This window comes from Rhinoraja longicauda, chromosome 2 (assembly GCF_053455715.1).
Source record: "Rhinoraja longicauda isolate Sanriku21f chromosome 2, sRhiLon1.1, whole genome shotgun sequence".
Classification (NCBI taxonomy): domain Eukaryota; kingdom Metazoa; phylum Chordata; class Chondrichthyes; order Rajiformes; family Arhynchobatidae; genus Rhinoraja; species Rhinoraja longicauda.
In genome coordinates this window covers 92,141,798-92,161,817 of record NC_135954.1, presented here as the reverse complement: position 1 = coordinate 92,161,817, position 20,020 = coordinate 92,141,798, and the positions used below count along the sequence as shown (strand labels likewise).

Sequence of the window (20,020 nt, the reverse complement as noted above, 5' to 3'; positions counted from 1 at the left end):
ATGACCTTAACATTCAAAATGAAAATTAAAATAGCTTGAATTAAACAATCTGGTATGAATACACTCTTTCGTGATGTATGACACATCATTAGAGGGTACACCAATACTCTCCTCCAACTAGCAAAACTCATCCTCTTCCTTAACAACTGAAGTTTAGCTTAGAGATACAGCGTGGAAACTGAACCTTAGACCCACCGGGTCCACAGCGACCATCGATCACCTGCAGACAAGATCGGACGTCGGTAAATTGGTTCATTTAATTTCCCACTTAACCTCAATGACAATTGAGGCAAATTGAAATAATACAATTTTAGATTTGAAGGTCCTGGAAACATCAATTGACTGGACCATTGTGCAACATCTAAACATGCTATATCTCAAATTGGAGTGAAAGTGATGATCTTAAAAAAGATCTGAAATAATCTTTACCCTTCACTCAGCTTCTACCTTGCAATGAGGATAGGCCTACACAGGTAAACATAGTAATACACCACTTTAAAATTATTGTGATGCCTTTTGCAATAAAGTAAACTATCAAGATTGAGTGAATAGGTGGCCTTGAGAGGTGAATGACAGAAAATTCACGAGAAGCAATTGCACACTAAGAGTTAATGTCCTGCAAACTACTAAAGAGTATGTCAGTGGAAGGACATTTAATGGACGTTGGAATAAGGCATGGGACTCTTGCTATATCATTGATATCCATGTAAGCATGCAACTAAAACAACCTTCTCCCATATCTACCCGAAATAAATGGGAATAGACAGAAAATCACTTTAAGATTAAGACCAAATCGATCATCATTTAACTCCCTCTTTCTTCTTCTTTAAACTCCTAATAGGACCTATTTGACCTCTTGTAAATATGCTTCATTTTGCTTTACAATCTGTTTTATACATTTTTGGAATTTGTACATGTAAATAATGAGCAATGAAGATAACTAAATTCTACCTCAACACTGTGGATAATAGTCTTCATGCCGATCAGAGAGGTCTGGACTCGGTTCTATTCTGAAATTTAAATACATAATCTGGACCACCATCAGTGCAGCGCTGAGAGAATGCGGAGTTATTTCTGATCAAATGTCACACATTTACCTGTTCAGTTACATGAGTGTGATCCCTTAATAGTGTTGGACGAAAAAGTACAGCCAAATCAAGTTGAGTACATTTATCTCTTCACTGTTTTTTGCTGGGTGCAAATTAATTGCACAGTGATGAGTATTCAGAAGAACGCATGGGACACAGGTCTGCAGAAAGACACAATGTGTTGGAGTAACTCAGCAGGTCAGTCAGCTTTTCTGGAGAACGTGATGTTCCGGGTGAAACCCTTCTTCAGTCTGAAGAGGGGTCTTGACTCGAAGCGTCACCTATCCAAGACAGCACCTCTGGCACTCCAGAGATGCTGACTGACCTGCTGAGTTACTCCAGCACTTTGTATCTTTTGATGTATTATGTTACACCTGCAGTTCCTTGTTTCTACAAACAGGTCCAAAGTATGTTTAAAGTGCGCGTGACAAATAAGCATTCAGCTGAGTTTAAAATGAATGAGATAAACAGCGCCCTTGGCCTATGAAGAATGAGCACAGAAAATAAGACCTGGTATCTTGAAAGGGAGTGTGGGAAATAACATTGAACATAGATTAATAACATAGAAAATAGGTGCCGGAGAACGCCATTTGGCCCTTCGAGCCATTCAATTGGCTGATCATCCAAAATTAGTACCGCGTTCTGGCTTTTTCCCCATATCCCTTGATTCCCATAGCCCTAAGAGCTAAATCTAACTCTCTTGAAATCGTGCCCTGATAAGCTTTAGAGGAGTATGGGAAACAGGGCCCCTTTGCATTTAAAGAAAGTCTGAGAAAGGAAGCCCCAGTGTATTTTAAAAGAATGTAGGAAACAGTGCCCCAGTGCAGTTAAAGGGTGCATGGGAAATTGAACCCATTGAGCCAGATGCCACACAATTTATGCTGGATGTAGATTTTGTTCTTACCATTAATTTTCAAGGAAGCACTGGTATGCTGTTCTCCAATATCGCATGTGTATTGCCCGCCATCTTGTGGTGTAGCTTTGTGAATAACTAGCTCAACAATGCATCCCTTTTGCTTCATTTCATATTTGGCACTCGGATGAAGCGGAGTTGATCCTTTCTTCCACTGTATCACTACATCTGGTCTGCTAATTTCACAATGCAATGTGGCAGTATCATCTTCTTGAGCTTCTTCATCCTTAAGTTTCTGTTTGAAGATCACAGGCACAGCTGTTTGGGAAATATTAAAGACTCGATATTAAAACAACAACTTATAAACTTGTCACTTCCAAATGTAAAATTAGGCTATGGTTACTACTGCATTGGTCTAATTTTTACAGCCAGTATCAATGGATGAAGAAAGAGAATCAAGGCTGACAAAATGCATTTTATTTAATAGCTGTCATCAGAACAAAATAAGATATAAGGTAAAAAACTATTCAATTCATCACTATTCAAAGTCACCTGTAATTATTTTATCATAGACTTTTCACAATCCCAGAAATTATTCCTGGGCTTTAAGCAAAATTATGTTTCCCTTCCTTCTTTCTCTGTTGAAAAAGGGCTGAGGGATAATTTAAGAAAGGCCTTTAAAATTATACTAGACGACCCGTGGACCCGTTGGGTCCAAACCTCTCCTGCATTGATAAACTTTCAAACACAATTTCATTTACCCCAAAAGCGCTCAGCAAGATCCCAGGGTCGAGAGCCGCCGCCAGGCACAGCAAGCATCCCCCAACTGCGCACATGCAGATACAGGGCCCAGCAGCCCTCCCCAAAATGACGACCCTTGGACCCGTTGCCGGCCAAGGAGTCTCCCCCGGGGCCGGGGTGGGCGAGGGGGGAGAGGAAAGGGGAGAGGGAGCCACTCAACTCGGCCCTGGGCGGCCAGCACCAAGAGAGCGTTAGATGACCCTTGGACCGGTTGGGTGCAAACCTCTCCTGCAGGTCCGGCAACCCACCTCATACTGACGACCCGTTGCCGGCTGTGGAGTCTCCCCTGGGGCCGGGGATGGGTGAGGGGGAGAGGAAAGGGGAGAGAGAGCCACTCACCCCGGCCCCAGGCGGCCATTGCGGCGGCCAGTAGCAGGAAAGCGAATGGTGGAGTAAGGTGGGCCTAAAATTGTTGCGCTATCGTGTACCATTTTGGCTGTATTTTGGGAACATGCATACATACAAATATATATGCATAGATACAAGATGAGACTTTTAGTAATATACTACACCAAGTGGACCCGTTGGGCCCATTCCTCGTAGAGGGGGGACAGGGAAGGGGAGAGGGTGCCACTAACCTCAGCCCCGTGGCGCCAGCGCCGCAGCCAGAGCGAGCCGTGCCCAAAGCCTCTCCTGTATTGGTGTAGGACCCTCCCCCCTCCACTCAATCCCCCTTTACCCCTCTCCTTCCTCCCACTCCATCCCCGCTATCCCACCCCCTCCCCCCTCCCCCCCACTCTCCTCTCCCCAGGACAATGTTGAATATCATATCATATATATACAGCCGGAAACAGGCCTTTTCGGCCCTCCAAGTCCGTGCCGCCCAGCGATCCCCGTACATTAACACTATCCTACACCCACTAGGGACAATTTTTTTAAACATTTTACCCAGCCAATTAACCTACATACCTGTACGTCTTTGGAGTGTGGGAGGAAACCGAAGATCTCGGAGAAAACCCACGCAGGTCACGGGGAGAACGTACAAACTCCTTACAGTGCAGCACCCATAGTCAGGATCGAACCTGAGTCTCTGGCGCTGCATTCGCTGTAAAGCAGCAACTCTACCGCTGCGCTACCGTGCCGGTGTGCCTAGAATTGTCGCGCTATCGTATACCGTTATACGATAGCCTCTCCTGTATTGGTCTAGGAACCTCACCCCCTCAACTCAATCCCCCTTATCCCCCCTCCTCCCCCCCACCCACCCACTCCATCCCCCCCCCCACCCCCACTCCCCTCCTACCCACTCCCCCCCCACCCCCTCTACCCCCCTCCACTCCCCTTCTCCACTTCCCCCCCCACCCCCACTACCCCCCCCCTCCCTCCCGTCCCTCAACCCGGGCAACAGTCAGACCCCCCACATCGCTCTCCCCTGCAAGAGATTAATATATATTGAAAGATTTACAATATAACATTTTATATTCTTACTTATGTTTCGGACATGGAGGTCTGCAGCACAGGGGTTCCGCAGGGAACAGTGCTAGCTCCATTCTTGTTCACCCTGTACACTGCAGACTTCAGGCACAGCTCTGCAAACTCCTATCTACAGAAGTTCTCTGACGACTCTGCCATCGTCAGCCTCATCACAGGCGACGATGACAGGGCGTACAGAGAACTGATCAAGGACTTTGTGGACTGGTGGCAGTGGAACCGCCTCCGGATCAACGCGGGGAAAACCAGGGAGATGGTGGTGGATTTCCGCAGGCGCAGCCACGTCCCCCCGACACCGATGAACATCCAGGGAATGGACATCGGGAGGGTGGACTCTTATAAGTACCTGGGTGTTTACCTTAACAATAAACTTGACTGGACCAAAAATATCAATGCACTGTACAAAAAGGGCCAGAGCAGACTTTACCTGCTGAGGAGAATCGGGTCCTGTGGAGTGCAGGGGGCACTCTTAAGAACCTCCTACAATACTGTGGTGGCATCAGCCATTTTCTATGGAGTGGTCTGCTGGAGCAGCAGCATTTCAGCAGCGGAGGGGAATAGACTTGACAAGCTGATCAGGAAGGCCAGCTCTGTCCTGGGTTGGCCCGACTCAGTACAGACGGAGGGAGAGAGGAGGATGATGGCAAAGATAACATTACTGCTGGGCAACGACTCCCACCCCATGCTCCCATGTAGGACACTGTCACTGCACTGAGTAGCTCCTCCAGTGACAGACTCCTTCACCCCAAGTGTGTGAAGGAGAGATATTGAAGGTCCTTCCTTCCCACTGCTGTGACACTGCACAACCAGCGCTACTACCAGCAGACCAGTCAACTGACCAGTCAACAGTAACAGTAAAGAAAAAACACAGTAAATGATGACAATTATCCTTATCTTTATTTTTATTTACAATGAATGTCTCTTGCTATCCACTTTGCTGCTGTAACACTGCAAATTTCCCCGGTGTGAGACAAATAAAGGAATATATTATTATTATTATTATATTATTATTATATTTTAAGTATTATAACTGTTATATTATATTATTATTATTACCCTGAGCGTGCGTGTGTGTGTGTCTGCGTGTGGTGGGGTTGTAGTCCGGTGATTGTCCGGTGCACTGGGGCTGGTCAGGAGCTGATACTACACCTCCCGGCGGGCAGCGCGGCAGCGGGAGACTCGCACAAGATGGCGGAGCGGGAGAAAGAGGAGAAGAAGGAGAGTGGCCGCCATTTTTGTTGGAGTGGTGGAAGCGGGTGCAGGAGGAGAGGCGGGAGGAGGAGAAGAAACTGGCCACTGGGGGTTGTAGTCCGGTGATGGGCCCAGGCGGGAGCGGGGACTCGACGACGCCATTGGTTGAAGCGAGCGCTGGGGGAGACAGAGGTGAACAATGAGAAGGCGGGGATGACGGCCATCTTCCTCCTGCTCGGAATCTCCCACGGGGGCGGCTGCGGGCGAGGGGGTAGAGGAGAAGGGAGAGGGAGCGACTCACCCTGGCCCTGGGTGGCCATCGTGATGGCCAGCAGCAGGAGAGCGGCCGTCCTGCCAGTAGCCATCTTCTTTCGCCTTCTCTCTGGTGCCGCGCTGCACCACGGGAGGAAGGTCAGGCGCGAGGCATGCTGGGAGGGGCAGCGGTCCTCCCGCTGGTCCTCCGGGGTGGGTGGGGGGGGGGGGGGGAGCGCATTTGTTAAAGTCAGTTTATTGGCTGTGACTACCTGACCCCCCTCCCTCATTGGTTGGCACTCGTGCGGGGTCCCATTGTGACGTCACACGCTGAAGATCGTAATGAAATCGGTTTAAACAGTAATTTTTAAACTTTAAAATCTCTCTAACTTTAAAAATATAGCACCAGTTTGAATGAAGCTTGTTGTAAACATGTTGTAAGGTGGTGCTAAAATTGTGGCGTTATCGTGTACCGTTATGGCTGTATTTCCATAACCAAATCTCAGATACATAAATATATCTATATATAAAGATCGGAGTTTTAGTAATATATAGATAGATGAAAAAACATAATCAAAATTTCAGATTTGATAAGAATAGAGTATTTTATCATTCCTAGAAACAAATGAGTAAACAATATTATAAGAGGAAACAAAGATTAATGCAGGTAACGTTAAATGAGAAATAATGGGAGAAAGCTTATGTGGAGTATGAATGATACACTAATTTGTTGGTTTGAATATCCTTTTTCTGGACTATATTCCATACAGTTCTATAAATAAAAGCATATTACTTTGAGTATTAAGGTGAGTCAAATGGAAAGACCAAACCACGTTGGATATACAAGCAAGGTTTGTAAAGAGTAAAGGCAAATGCAACTGCTGATTAACCCTTCATACGAACATGAATTGATTAGAATCTTCAACAGCGGTAAGATTTTCTCGATTATTCTGTAGTTATTCCTGCAATAATTACGTTATCTCGTGAAAATGAATTGTTATTGGCACTGTCATTAGTAATTCCTGACATGCATGGTCAAGGACCTATATGGATTAGAAGAATCAAAAACAATGAGCAGCCCAGAGTTGAAAAGCATTGAACACCAATGTCAAGTGTCAGCAAATTAATAATTTATGGAGAACATTGAAACTGAACCTAAAGGTTTCTCATTCCACCTCCTTCACTGACAGTTAAATGCACAAACCTTTCAGTGGCAATTACAGCAGTAGTTGGGAGTGTGGACTGTAGCTGATTATCACACAGAGGGTTATAGATATATTGGATGAGCTGCCAGAGGCTGGTGCAACTACAAGATTTAAAAGACATTTGGACAGGTTCATTGATAGGAAAGATTTAGAGGGATATGAGCCAAATGCAGGCAAATGATTATCTTAAAAAGATACATTGATCAGCATGGGAGAGTTGGGCCTGTTTCTGTGCTGGATAACTTTAACACTATGACTATTTCTACAAAACCAGATTTACCCGCTGAATTGCTATCAAAGATGATTCAATCTAATTCATCAAAGGCTCTATTATACCTTTCAGGAACGTTGGGAGAAAACAAGAATGCAATCCTGGAGTACCTAGTGAGGCTTACCCTCTCCCTCCAACAATCAGCAAGATAGTCTAACTCTCTTGATTAGCATAAAAAGCTGATTTTCCATTCTTGGACAAAAATGTAGCCCTCCCGATAACATGTAACCTGAATATTTCTGCAACAGACTTCAATCAAAGTCAGTGTTGTTCGGCTTCTGCAAAGACTGTCCCATTCTAGTTAGCAGCCCAACTACTATCAAGGATAAATATATTATACAACACAATCATTAGTGGGCAATCAAACTATTCCTGTCCACAAGAGTCCCAATAAACTATCAAAAACTAAGTCAAACAAGATATCACAACCTCTGAATTCCAACAAACCCTTGAGAAGACCTGCAAGCAAGCATTTGGAATCAAATTGTACCATATTTTCATAAACCTATTTCAATGAACATTCAAAATAAAAATTATATTTGAAGTTCTGAAAGACATTTCTGAAATTACAAATAAACATAGTGGCATCATGGACATGAATCAGTTCAGGAAGCATGAGAAATGGGAGAAATAATTGCAAAGCCAATTGGGTTTCAGAAACTTTGCGGGGAATTTGACATTGGAAAGGTGAAAATTTAAAGATTAGAAAATGACAGGTAGGTTGATAACAAATGTTAAATGGGCAGAGAAATAAAGAAACAAGAATTGTTAATCACATCACTGACAACAAGCCAAGAAGTTCATTCATTTGTAGCTGGGTCATGAGTGAGTTAATTGATCTGGTGATAGGTCTCACGGAACATCAAAGAGAAACTACAAAAAAGTGTGTAGCAGATGATAAAAGATGTGAGCAAGTAAGTTGGAAAAAAATAAAGGATTGGATGATGTAGCAAGGATGAAATATATGTTCTTCTCACATTAGTGTTTAGATTGAAAATGAGAGAACTAAGCAGGAAGTATGTAGTGAATAGATTTGTCCTACATTTAAGATGATTTTAAAAGAGCACAACGATGTAACAGACAAGCTGAAAAGGCCAGTAGGTGTTACCAATATAAATGTAAAAGCCTACATGATGAAAATAGTGCTGATTAGGGTTGAATAATGACATGGTACCCTTCACTTTTAAGCAAGCGCTGGACTGTTGATCTCCAGAATCACAGCTATAAGTTCCAGCATCTTCTATTTGAAGATTATGAATTAATAATTCAATGATAGCACCGTGCTGTTTCATTTCATACTTTTCAATTGGGTGGAGTGCCATAGATCCTTTTTTCCATTCTACAAGAGCACCAGGTTTTGCAATTGCGCAGCGCAATGTGGCAGTACCATTTTCTTCAGCTTCTACATTCTGAAGCTCTTGTTTGAAAAACACAGGCAAAGCAGAAGAATGTATTAACATGAATCATTTAACATCTAAGTGAGGTTAACACCAGATGCATAACTTTGGAAAAACACAATTAAAAAACAATCACCTTGATTTAGTGCGAGAAGTGAAGGTGGAGTTTATTAGCACACTGCCTTTAATCCAGAAAACAGGAAGTAACTTTTAGATTTCTACAAGGTTGTCAATGGTTCGTGCTGGCTCGAAGGGCCAAATGGCCTCCTCCTGCATCTATTTTCTATGTTTCAGCACTCCCCACAGTCTGTGCTAGTCAAAACCTTCCCCGTCATAATCACAGGAAATTAACTGACATGAATGGAACTGTAGTACATGTTGCAGAGCATGGTGACACTTGCGCAGTCCCAGGTGGTTCCACTTGCAACTATTACAGTCGTTCTACTTTGTTAAATCTGATTTCTAAGACTGTCAGCTGCAGCTATAACACTATGTACTTGTATATGGTATGATTGGCCTAGGTGACACAAGACAAATTATTTCACTGTATCTCAAGTACACGTGACAATAATAAACCCATACCGGTAAAGCTAAATTCATACAATTGCTGCAGTGAGAAGAAAATATATTTTTAATGCTATGCTATCATACACAGTTCAGAAAACTGCTTCGTAACATCTTGGCATGATATAATTGTCACCAAATTAGTGACATAAATGTTGATAGAAAAGTAGCGATGGTGAGGATAATGGATAGATAAGTAGGTGACACAGAACATTGGATAATAAAGAGCAGCAACAAAGAAGTGCAGAGTGGTTGTTAAAAGAAATAAGCAAGAAAGGTTGGAAGAAAATAGAGTAAAGGAATGGATGATGGTTTTCTCACATTAGTCTTTGGGATGAACATGGCAAAGACCAAAGCAGAAAATATGGAATGAATAGATTTGTCCTGCCATTTAAAGTGATTTTTAAGAGTACAAGGATGTAACAGACATGGGGATACGGCCACTAAGTGTTACCAATATAAATAAAAAACGCAATATGATGAGAAATAGTGCTGATTAGGAGTGAATAATGAATCCTACCCTTCACTTTTAAGCATGCGCTGGTCTGTTGATCTGCAGAATCACAGCTATATGTTCCAGCATCTTCTATTTGCAGATTGTGAATTAATAATTCAGTGATAGCACCTTGCTGTTTCATTTCATACTTTTCAGTTGGGTGGAGTGCCATTGATCCTTTTTTCCATTCTATTCGAGCACCAGGTTTTGTAATCGCACAGCGCAATGTGGCAGTACCATCCTCTTCAGCTTCTACATTCTGAAGCTCTTGTTTGAAAAGCACAGGTAAAGCTGAGGAATGTATTAACGTGAGATATTTAATGTCTTGATGAAATTTACAAAAGGTGCGTAACATTGGACAACACAACTTTAAAAAATAATAAAGTAACAATCAGCTTGATTTAGTGCGAGAAATGTAGGTGAAGCTTATTAGCACACTGCCTTTAATCCAGAAAACAGGAAGTAACTTTTAGATTTCTACAAGGTTGTCAATGGTTCAGCACTCACCACATTCTGTGCTAGTCAAAACTTTCCCTGTCACAATCACAGGAAATTACCTGACATGAATGGAACTATACAAGATGTCGCAGAGCATGGCGACACTTGCATAGTCCCAGGTGGTTCTACTTGCAACTATTACAGTCGTTCTACTTTGTTAAATCTTTCTTCTAAGACAGTCAGCTGCAGCCATAACGCTATGCATTTGGGTAGTTTATTCTTTACACTAGCTGAGGTACTTATATGTGGTATGATTGACCTAGGTGACACAAAACAAACTGTTTCACTGTATCTCAAGTATACGTGACAATAATATACCAATACCATTGAAGCTACATACCAGTGCTGCTGTAAGAAGTAAAAATATATTTTTTTATGCTATGCTACCATAGTTACAGTTAAGAAAACTGCTTAGTAACATCTTGGCATGATATAATTGCCAAAATATAAGTGAAATAATTATTAATAGAAAAGTAGAGATGGTGAGGATAATGGATAGACAGGTAACAGAGCAGGTGATAAGTTACACGGAATGTCAGATAATAAAGAACAGCTACAAAGAAGTGCTGAGTAGTTGTTACATAAAAAAGCAAGAAAAGTCGGAAGAAGCTGGAGTAAATGAATGAATGATGGTCTACTCACCAGTCTTTGGGATGAAAATGGCAAAGACCAAAGTAGAAAATATGGAATGAATAGATTTGTCCTGCATTTTAAAGTGATTTTAAAAGAGTACAAGGATGTAACAGACATGGGGATACGGCCACTAAGTGTTACCAATATAAATGAAAAAGGCTGTATGATGAGAAAGAGTACTGATTAGGAGTGAATAATGACTTCCTACCCTTCACTTTTAAGCATGCGCTGGTCTGTTGATCTCCAGAATCACAGCTATATGTTCCAGCATCTTCTATTTGCAGATTGTGAATGAATAATTCAGTGATGGCATCTTGCTGTTTCATTTTATATTTTTTAGTTGGGTGGAGTGCCATTGATCCTTTTTTCCATTCTACTCGAGCACCAGGTTTTGTAATCTCACAGCGCAATGTGGCAGTACCAGCCTCTTCAGCTTCTACATTCTGAAGCTCTTGTTTGAAAAGCACAGGTAAAGCTGAGGAATGTATTAACGTGAGATATTTAATGTCTTAGTGAAATTTACAAAAGATGCATAGCATAACATTGGACAACACAACTTTAAAAAATAATAAAGTAACAATCAGCTTGATTTAGTGCGAGAAATGTAGGTGAAGTTTATTAGCACACTGCCTTTAATCCAGAAAACAGGAAATAACTTTTAGATTTCTACAAGATTGTCAATGGTTCAGCACTCACCACATTCTGTGCTAGTCATAATTTTCCCTGTCATAATCACAGGAAATTACCTGACATGAATGGAACTGTGCAAGACGTCGCAGAGCATGGCGACTCTTGCATAGTCCCAGGTGGTTCTACTTGCAATTATTTCAGTCGTTCTACTTTGTTAAATCTTACTTCTAAGACAGTCAGCTGCAGCCATAACGCTATGCATTTGTGTATTTAATTCTTTACACTACCTGAGGTACTTATATATTGTATGATTGACCTTGGTGACACAAAACAAACTGTTTCACTGTATCTCTAGTACACATGACAATAATATACCAGTACCAGTAAAGCTAAATTCATACGAGTGCTGCTGTAAGAAGATTTTTTTTTTTTAATGTTATGCTACCATACTTACAGTTAAGAAAATTGTTTGGTAACATCTTGGCATGATATAATTGTCAAAATATGTGATATAATTATTGATAGAAAAGTAGAGATGGTGAGGATAATGGATAGATAGGTAACAGAGCAGGTGATAGGTTACATGGAACGAGAGAGAATAAAGTACAGCTACAAAGAAATGCTGAGTAGTTGTTAAAATAAATAAGCAAGAGAAGTCCGAAGAAGATAAAGTAAATGAATACAAGAATGTAACTAGCATGGGTATACGGCCACTAAGTGTTACCAATATAAATGTAAAAGGCTATATGATGAGAAATAGTGCTGATTAGGAGTGAATAATGAATCCTACCCTTCACTTTTAAGCATGCGCTGGTCTGTTGATCTGCAGAATCACAGCTATATGTTCCAGCATCTTCTATTTGCAGATTGTGAATTAATAATTCAGTGATAGCACCTTGCTGTTTCATTTCATACTTTTCAGTTGGGTGGAGTGCCATTGATCCTTTTTTCCATTCTATTCGAGCACCAGGTTTTGTAATCGCACAGCGCAATGTGGCAGTACCATCCTCTTCAGCTTCTACATTCTGAAGCTCTTGTTTGAAAAGCACAGGTAAAGCTGAGGAATGTATTAACGTGAGATATTTAATGTCTTGATGAAATTTACAAAAGGTGCGTAACATTGGACAACACAACTTTAAAAAATAATAAAGTAACAATCAGCTTGATTTAGTGCGAGAAATGTAGGTAAAGCATATTAAGGACACTGCCTTTAATCCAGAAAACAGGAAGTAACTTTTAGATTTCTATAAGATTGTCAATGGTTCAGCACTCCCCAAAGACTGTGCTAGTCAAAACTTTCCTCGTCATAATCCAGGGAATTACCTGACATGAATGGAACTGTACAAGATGTCGCATAGCAAGGCAACACTTGCAAAGTGCCAGGGCCCCTTTGCTTCTATTTGCAACTATTACAGTCGTTCTACTCTGTTAAATCTTACTTCTAAGACTGTCAGCTGCAGCCATAACGCTATGCATTTGGGTATTTCATTCTTTACACTACCTGAGGTACTTATATATTGTATGATTGACCTAGGTGACACAAAACAAACTGTTTCACTGTATCTCTAGTACACATGACAATAATATACCAATACCAGTAAAGCTAAATTCATACGAGTGCCGCTGTAAGAAGTAAAAATATATTTTTAATGCTATGCTACCATACTTACAGTTAAGAAAATTGTTTAGTAACATCTTGGCATGATATAATTGTCAAAATATAAGTGACATAATTATTGATAGAAAAGTAGAGATGGTGATGATAATGGTTAGATAGGTAACAGAGCAGATGATAGGTTACATGGAACAAGAGAGAACAAAGAGCAGCTACAAAGAATTGCTGAGTAGTTGTTAAAATAAATAAGCAAGAAAAGTCCGAAGAAGATAGAGTAAATGAATGGATGACGGTCTTCTCACATTAGTCTTTGGGATGAAAATGGCAAAGACCAAAGCACAAAATATGGAATGAATAGATATGTCCTGCCTTTTAAAGTGATTTTAAAAGAGTACAAGGATGTAACAGACATGGGGATACGGCCACTAATTGTTACAATATAAATGAAAAAGGCTGTATGATGAGAAAGAGTGCTGATTAGGAGTGAATAATGACTTCCTACCCTTCACTTTTAAGCATGCGCTGGTCTGTTGATCTCCAGAATCACAGCTATATGTTCCAGCATCTTCTATTTGCAGATTGTGAATGAATAATTCAGTGATGGCATCTTGCTGTTTCATTTTATATTTTTCAGTTGGGTGGAGTGCCATTGATCCTTTTTTCCATTCTACTCGAGCACCAGGTTTTGTAATCTCACAGCGCAATGTGGCAGTACCATCCTCTTCAGCTTCTACATTTTGAAGCTCTTGTTTGAAAAGCACAGGTAAAGCTGAGGGATATATTAACGTGAGATATTTAATGTCTTGGTGAAATTTACAATAGATGCCTAACATTGGACAACACAACATTAAAAAATAATAAAGTAACAATCATCTTGATTTAGTGCGAGAAATGAAGGTGAAGCTTATTAGCACACTGCCTTTAATCCAGAAAACAGGAAGTAACTTTTAGATTTCTACAAGGTTGTCAATGTTTCAGCACTCACCACATTCTGCACTAGTCAAAACTTTCCCCGTCATAAACACAGGAAATTACCTGACATGAATGGAACTGTACAAGATGTCGCAGAGCATGGCGACACTGGCACAGCCCCAGGTGGTTCTATTTGCAAATCTACTGTCCGTACCTCGGACAATGGAGTCACCCACTACGATGGCTCTTCCTGACTTCGGTCTCCCCGGTCGAGCTTCCTTGCCTGGATTAGAGCCACCAACCTGTCCGCCGCTCGGACTGGAAGCGTCTTCTGCCCCGACAGCTCCCAAGAGGGTGTACCTGTTTGCAATAGGCACAGTCACAGGGATCTCCTGTAGTCCACGTTCACTCCCCTTTGAAACGGTCTCCCACCTTCGCTCGACCTGGACCCTTGGCGTGACAGCCTCACAGTAGGTCCTGTCCAAGAAACTCTCGCATTCCCGGATGGCCCTGAGGTCATCCAGCTGCTTTTCCAACTCCGCCACACGTACATTGAGGAGCTGCACCTGGACACAGTTCTTGCAGGTGTAGCTCCCAGAAGCTCCAGCGGTGTCCCTACCTTCCCACATCCTGCAGGAAACACACTGCACCAACTTATCTGCCATTGCTTTAGTGTCTAAAAACAAATCAGGCTTAAAAACAAGCGTATCCTCCTCACCTCAGCCTCCTCGCCGAAGACTCGCAGCCAAAGACTCGCACTCGGCATTATCACTAATAAGGTTTAGTACTACACGCTACCAATCACAGTTGTGGAGACATTAGTATAGTTGTCTCGTTGTTGATCACTGATGGCTGATGCTTTAAACCATGCATTGCGCTTGCATGAAATTTATTGTTCTTTTGTTAGTAATTTGTTATTAACTTACTGTGCCTTTGTATGTAACTTATTGTACTTCTGTATGTTTATAATATGTAATGTCTTGGCTTTTATCTGGACCTTGAGTCTGTCATAAAGTATTGATTGACTGATTGATTAAGATGAAAATGACACAATATTGTCTTTTCCATCAGAGATTGATCAATATTTGAAGCTGTCTCTGAGTCTGTGGTAGATAGATTCTTCATAAACTTTCCATAGGTAGACAGGAACGTGGAAATTAGTTCATAATTAGTTCACTCATGATCCTGTTGAATAGCAGAGTCGGCTGCGAAGGAGGATGGCGTATTACTGCTCCCATTTCAAATGTTCATGTGTATATGACGAACCTAACTGTATTTCTTTGATATAGAGTCTTGAAGAGGATGTTCTCCATTTGTCTATGTCTTTCAGAAAAGGTTTAATAAATTACCACATAAAAGACTAGCTAACACAATTGAGTTTCATGGAATGGAGGGCTAGTGTCAGCTTTGACAAAAAAAATACAGGCTTAATAACAAACAGTGAACCATGATTTTAAAAAAGTCGTTTTTCAAACTGGATGATGACAGGAATGTCAGTGTTTGTTCCAGTGTTTGTTTTGATATATATAAATGATATATACAATGCCCTCCATAATATTTGGGACAAAGACCCATCATTTATTTATTTATTTGCCTCTGTCCTCCACAATTTGAGATTTGTAATAGAAAAAAATCACATGTGGTTAAAGTGCACATTGTCAGTGTAGGAGCCATTTTGCGTTTATTAATTATTTTTGCATATTATCATTTCACTTTGTATCCTGCTGTATTATTTTTGTACACCAGGGGATTGTCCTTCCGTCAAATGGTAAGATTTGGGGCTTGATAGGGAAGACTAAAGTTGCCGCTACAGTAAGATTTTATTAAAGGGTATTTTTATACATTTTGGTTTCACCATGTAGAAATCACAGCAGTGTTTATACATAGTTCCCCCATTTCGGGGCACCATAATGTTTGGGACACAGCAATGTCATGTAAATGAAAGTAGTCATGTTAATATTTTGTTGCATCTCCTTTGCATGCAATGACTGCTTGAAGTCTGCAATTCATGGACATCACCAGTTGCTGGGTGTCTTCTCTGGTGATGCTCTGCCAGGCCTGTATTGCAACCATCTTTAGCTTATACTTTTTTTAGTGGCTAATCCCCTTCAGTTTTCAGCATGCCCAATAGGGTTCAGATCGGGTGATTGATTTGGCCACTCAAGAATTGGACATTTTTTAGCTTTGAAAAACTCCGTTGTTGCATTAGCAGTATGTTTGGGATCATTGTCTTGCTGTAGAATGAACAGCCAGCCAATGAGTTTTGAGGCATTTGTTTGAACTTGAGCAGATAGAATGTGTCTATACACTTCAGAATTCATTATGCTACCACCATCAGCAGTTGTATCATCAATCTAGATAAGTGAGCCAGTACTTTCAGCAGCCAAACATGCCCAGACCATAACACCCCACCACCGTGTTTCACAGATTAGATGGTACGCTTTGGATCTTGGGTAGTTCCTTCTCTCCTCCAGACTTTGCTCTTGCCATCACTCTGATAAATTAATCTTTGTCTCATCTGTCCACAAGACCTTTTTCCAGAACTGTGGTTGCTCTTTTAAGTACTTCTTGGCAAACTGTAACCTGGCCATCCTATTTTTGCAGCTAACCAGTGGTTTGTATCTTGCAGTGTAGCCTCTGTATTTCTGTTCATGAAGTCTTCTGCGGACAGTGGTCATTGACAAATCCCCTCCTGACTCCTGCAGATTGTTCCTGATCTGTCAGACAGGTGTTTGGGGATTTTTCTTTATTGTAGAGAGAATTCTTCTGTCATCAGCTGTGGAGGTCTTCCTTGGCCTGCCAGTCCCCTAGCGATTAGTAAGCTCAACAGTGCTCTCTTTCTTCTTAATGATGTTCCAAACAGTTGATTTTGGTAAGCCTAAGGTTTGGCTGATGTCTCTAACAGTTTTATTCTTGTTTCTCAATCTCATAATGGCTTATATCAAACTTGGATATATAATAAATATTGATAATGATTCTAATTGACTGTGAAAGGTCGTAGATAAACTAGCAGAATTATTAGTCAAATGACAAGTGAAACTTAATATAGAGAAAGGTGGAGAAGAATTTTGGGAGAAGGGATTGAAACAGACCACATAGGCTTCATAGCACAGTTCTGAGACATTTGAGGAACAGGATCCGAGGATTTACATGCTTAGATCTATGATTATAGAATTTGTTGAGAGAATAGTTATAAAGCATACAGAGATATTGGGAATAATAAATAGGAGCACGGAGTACAAAAAAAAAGTTTAGCTTGAAGCGGGACACGAGTGTCAAACAAAGCCAATGAAGCGGGACACGTGTCAAGCGAAGTTTTCTCCATTCCTCAAGCATACAGCTCCTCAAACCCCCAACTAGTTCAACGCCTCCTGGAACTCCATTATCAACTGCCACTCCTCCCCATTCCAAGTTCTGTGACCCACCCGAGCCGAGGGTTTGCACACCATGAGTGGCTCACCACCAGGGACCGCCACAGGACCCCCCCCCCCCTCTCCAGAACTAGAGGCACGAAACCGAACGGGAAGACAAATGAGGCAGCCGGACCTCGTGCATGCGTCCCTGCACACAGGAAACATGCCCGGTACAAACGAAATCGGGAGCAACCGGGATGGCGGACGCCCCTGACGACGAGGCTGGGCCACCCGCACTGGCTCGCTAAGGTCCAAATGGGCCGGCTTCAAACGAGTCACAGACACAGTCTCCCGCCGACCACCCACGTCCAAAGCAAAAGTAGTAGCCCCATGCTGCAGCACCCGAAAGGGACTCTCATATGGGCGCTGCAAAAACGACCTGTGGGCGTCGCGGCACAGAAAAACATACGAACAGTCCATGAGAGCCGGCGGCACATGGGCAGGAGCCATCCCATGGCGAGACGTCGGGACAGGAGACAGGGCACCGATCTTCTCCTGCAAACGGACCAATACAGATGACGGCTGCTCCCGGGATGCACCAGCAGCCGGAATAAATTCCTCGGGAACAGTGAGCGGGATGCCATAGAGTAATTCGGCTGAGGACGAAGAAAAAATCCTCCTTCGAGGCGGTCCGAATACCCAACAAAACCCACGGCAACTCATCCATCCATTCGGGGCCTGTGGGGCGTGCCTTCATAGCGGCCCTGAGATGGCGGTGGAAACGCTCCACCAACCCATTAGACTGGGGATGATACGCCATCGTGTGGTGAAGCTGTGTCCCCAACAGGCGAGCCATTGCGGACCACAGCTCAGACGTGAACTGGGCACCCCAGTCCGAGGAAATGTCCAGCGGCACGCCGAAACGGACAATCCTGTGGGCCATGAGGGCGCGAGCACACGACAGGGCAGAAGTGTCCACTAGCGGAATGGCCTCCAGCCACCGCGTAACACGGTCCACCACTGTCAGAAGATGCAAGGCACCTCAGGATGGATATCCACATGAACATGGACAAAGTGCCAGCGATGTACCGTGAACTCCTGCACTGGCGCCTGGACATGTCACTGCACCTTCGATGTTTGGCACGGAATGCACTCCCAGGCCCAACGACTGACTTGCTTCTGCAACTCATGCCACATGAAACGTGCAGCCACCATCGCGACCGTCGCAGAGATAGACTGGTGGGCCAACCCATGAATGACGTCGAAAATCCGGCGACGCCAGGCGGCTGGGACAATGGGCCGCGGCTACCCCGTGGAAACGTCGCACAGGACAGTAACGCCGGAGGGACCCAACGGCACATCGTCCAGCACCAAACCAGAAACCGCAGTTCGGCCGGCTAGTATCTCCTCGTCCGCCAGCTGCGCCGCAGCCAAGGTGGAATAATCTATGCCCGGGGCCACGTCGAGGGCAACCTCATTAGCTGGGCGGAACAGTGCGTCAGCACCAGGTTACATTTGCCTGCAATGTGGTGAATGTTGGTTGTGAATTCGGAGATTGCCGTGAGCTGGCGCTGCTGCCGAGCGGACCAGGGATCTGAAACCTTAGCGAATGCAAAGGTTAGGGGCTTGTGGTCAGTGAAGGCAGTAAAGTCCCGGCCCTCCAGGAAATAGCGGAAGTACTGCCAAGTGCAAGGCGAGGAGCTCCTGGTTGAACGCACTGTACCTCCGTTCCGCGGGGTTAAGCTGGCGACTGAAAAAGGCGAGAGGCCGCCAGTGACCGTTGAGCGACTGCTCCAGCACGCCACCGACCGCGGAGTCCGAAGCGTCCACCATTAGGGCTGTAGGGGCGTTGATCCGCGGAAGCACCAGCATCATCGCCCGAGCCAACAATTCATTTGCCCCGTCAAAAGCAGCCACCGCGTCGTCGTTCCACTGCACGTCCCGCCGCTTACTAGTTAGCAACTGAAAGAGAGGCCGCATTATCTTTGCCGTCACCGGCACAAATCGGTGATAAAATGTGACCATTCCTACAAACTTCTGAAGGCCCCGCACTGTGGAAGGCCAAGGAAAATGGCGAATGGCCTCAACCGTGTCCGGGAGCAGAATAGCACCGTGTTGCGTAACGCAGTGGCCCAGAAAGTCGATGGCACGGAGGCGGAACTGGCATCTGTCGGGGTTGATGACAAGACCATGCTCGCTGAGGCGCTGGCACAACAAACGGAGGTGGGCGCAATGTTCTTGTCGAGAGCGACTAGCCACGAGGATATCTTCCATGTAAATGAAAAGGAAATCGAGTCCCCAACCCATAGTGTCCATCAAGCGTTGGAAGGCCTGCGCAGCGTACTTAAGGCCGAAGGGCATACGCAGGAACAACAAACAACCCGAAGGGGCTGATTATAGCCATTTCGGGCACCTCTTCCAGCCGCTCAGGAATCTGGTGGTAACCCCGGACTAAGTCGACCTTCGAAAAGAACTTAGCCTCAACCAGATGGGCGGAGAAGTCCTGGATGGGGTAGCGATCCGCAATGGTGGCGTCGTTCAGGCGGCGGTAGTCGCCACAAAGCCTTCAGCCCCCAGAGGCCTTCGGTACCATGTGCAGCGGGGAAGCCCATGGGCTATCCGAGCGCTGGACAATTCCCATAGCCTCCATGTTGCGAAACTCTGCTTTGGCGATCTGGAGCTTGTTGGGAGGCAGCCTGCGGGCGCGAGAAGAAGGCTGCGTGTTCAAATCACGTCGGGGTCGCCAATGAAGCGGGACACGAGTGTCAAGCAAAGCCAATGAATCGGGACATGTGCCAAGCGAAGTTTTCTTCATTCCTCAAGCACCATATAA

General features: G+C 43.6%; 1 protein-coding gene across 1 annotated transcript in view; it reads right to left on the bottom strand.

Moving 5' to 3' along the window:
• obscnb (obscurin, cytoskeletal calmodulin and titin-interacting RhoGEF b) overlaps window positions 1-20,020 on the bottom strand; it is a 368,207-nt gene that overhangs the window by 231,106 nt on the left and 117,081 nt on the right. The window contains exons 35-40 of the mRNA XM_078423526.1: window positions 13,425-13,691; window positions 12,098-12,364; window positions 10,886-11,152; window positions 9,572-9,837; window positions 8,264-8,531; window positions 1,993-2,259 (exon numbers count right to left, since the gene is read on the bottom strand). Of these exons, the coding sequence (XP_078279652.1) occupies window positions 1,993-2,259; window positions 8,264-8,531; window positions 9,572-9,837; window positions 10,886-11,152; window positions 12,098-12,364; window positions 13,425-13,691 (1,602 nt within the window). The remainder of the gene's footprint in view (window positions 1-1,992; window positions 2,260-8,263; window positions 8,532-9,571; window positions 9,838-10,885; window positions 11,153-12,097; window positions 12,365-13,424; window positions 13,692-20,020) is intronic.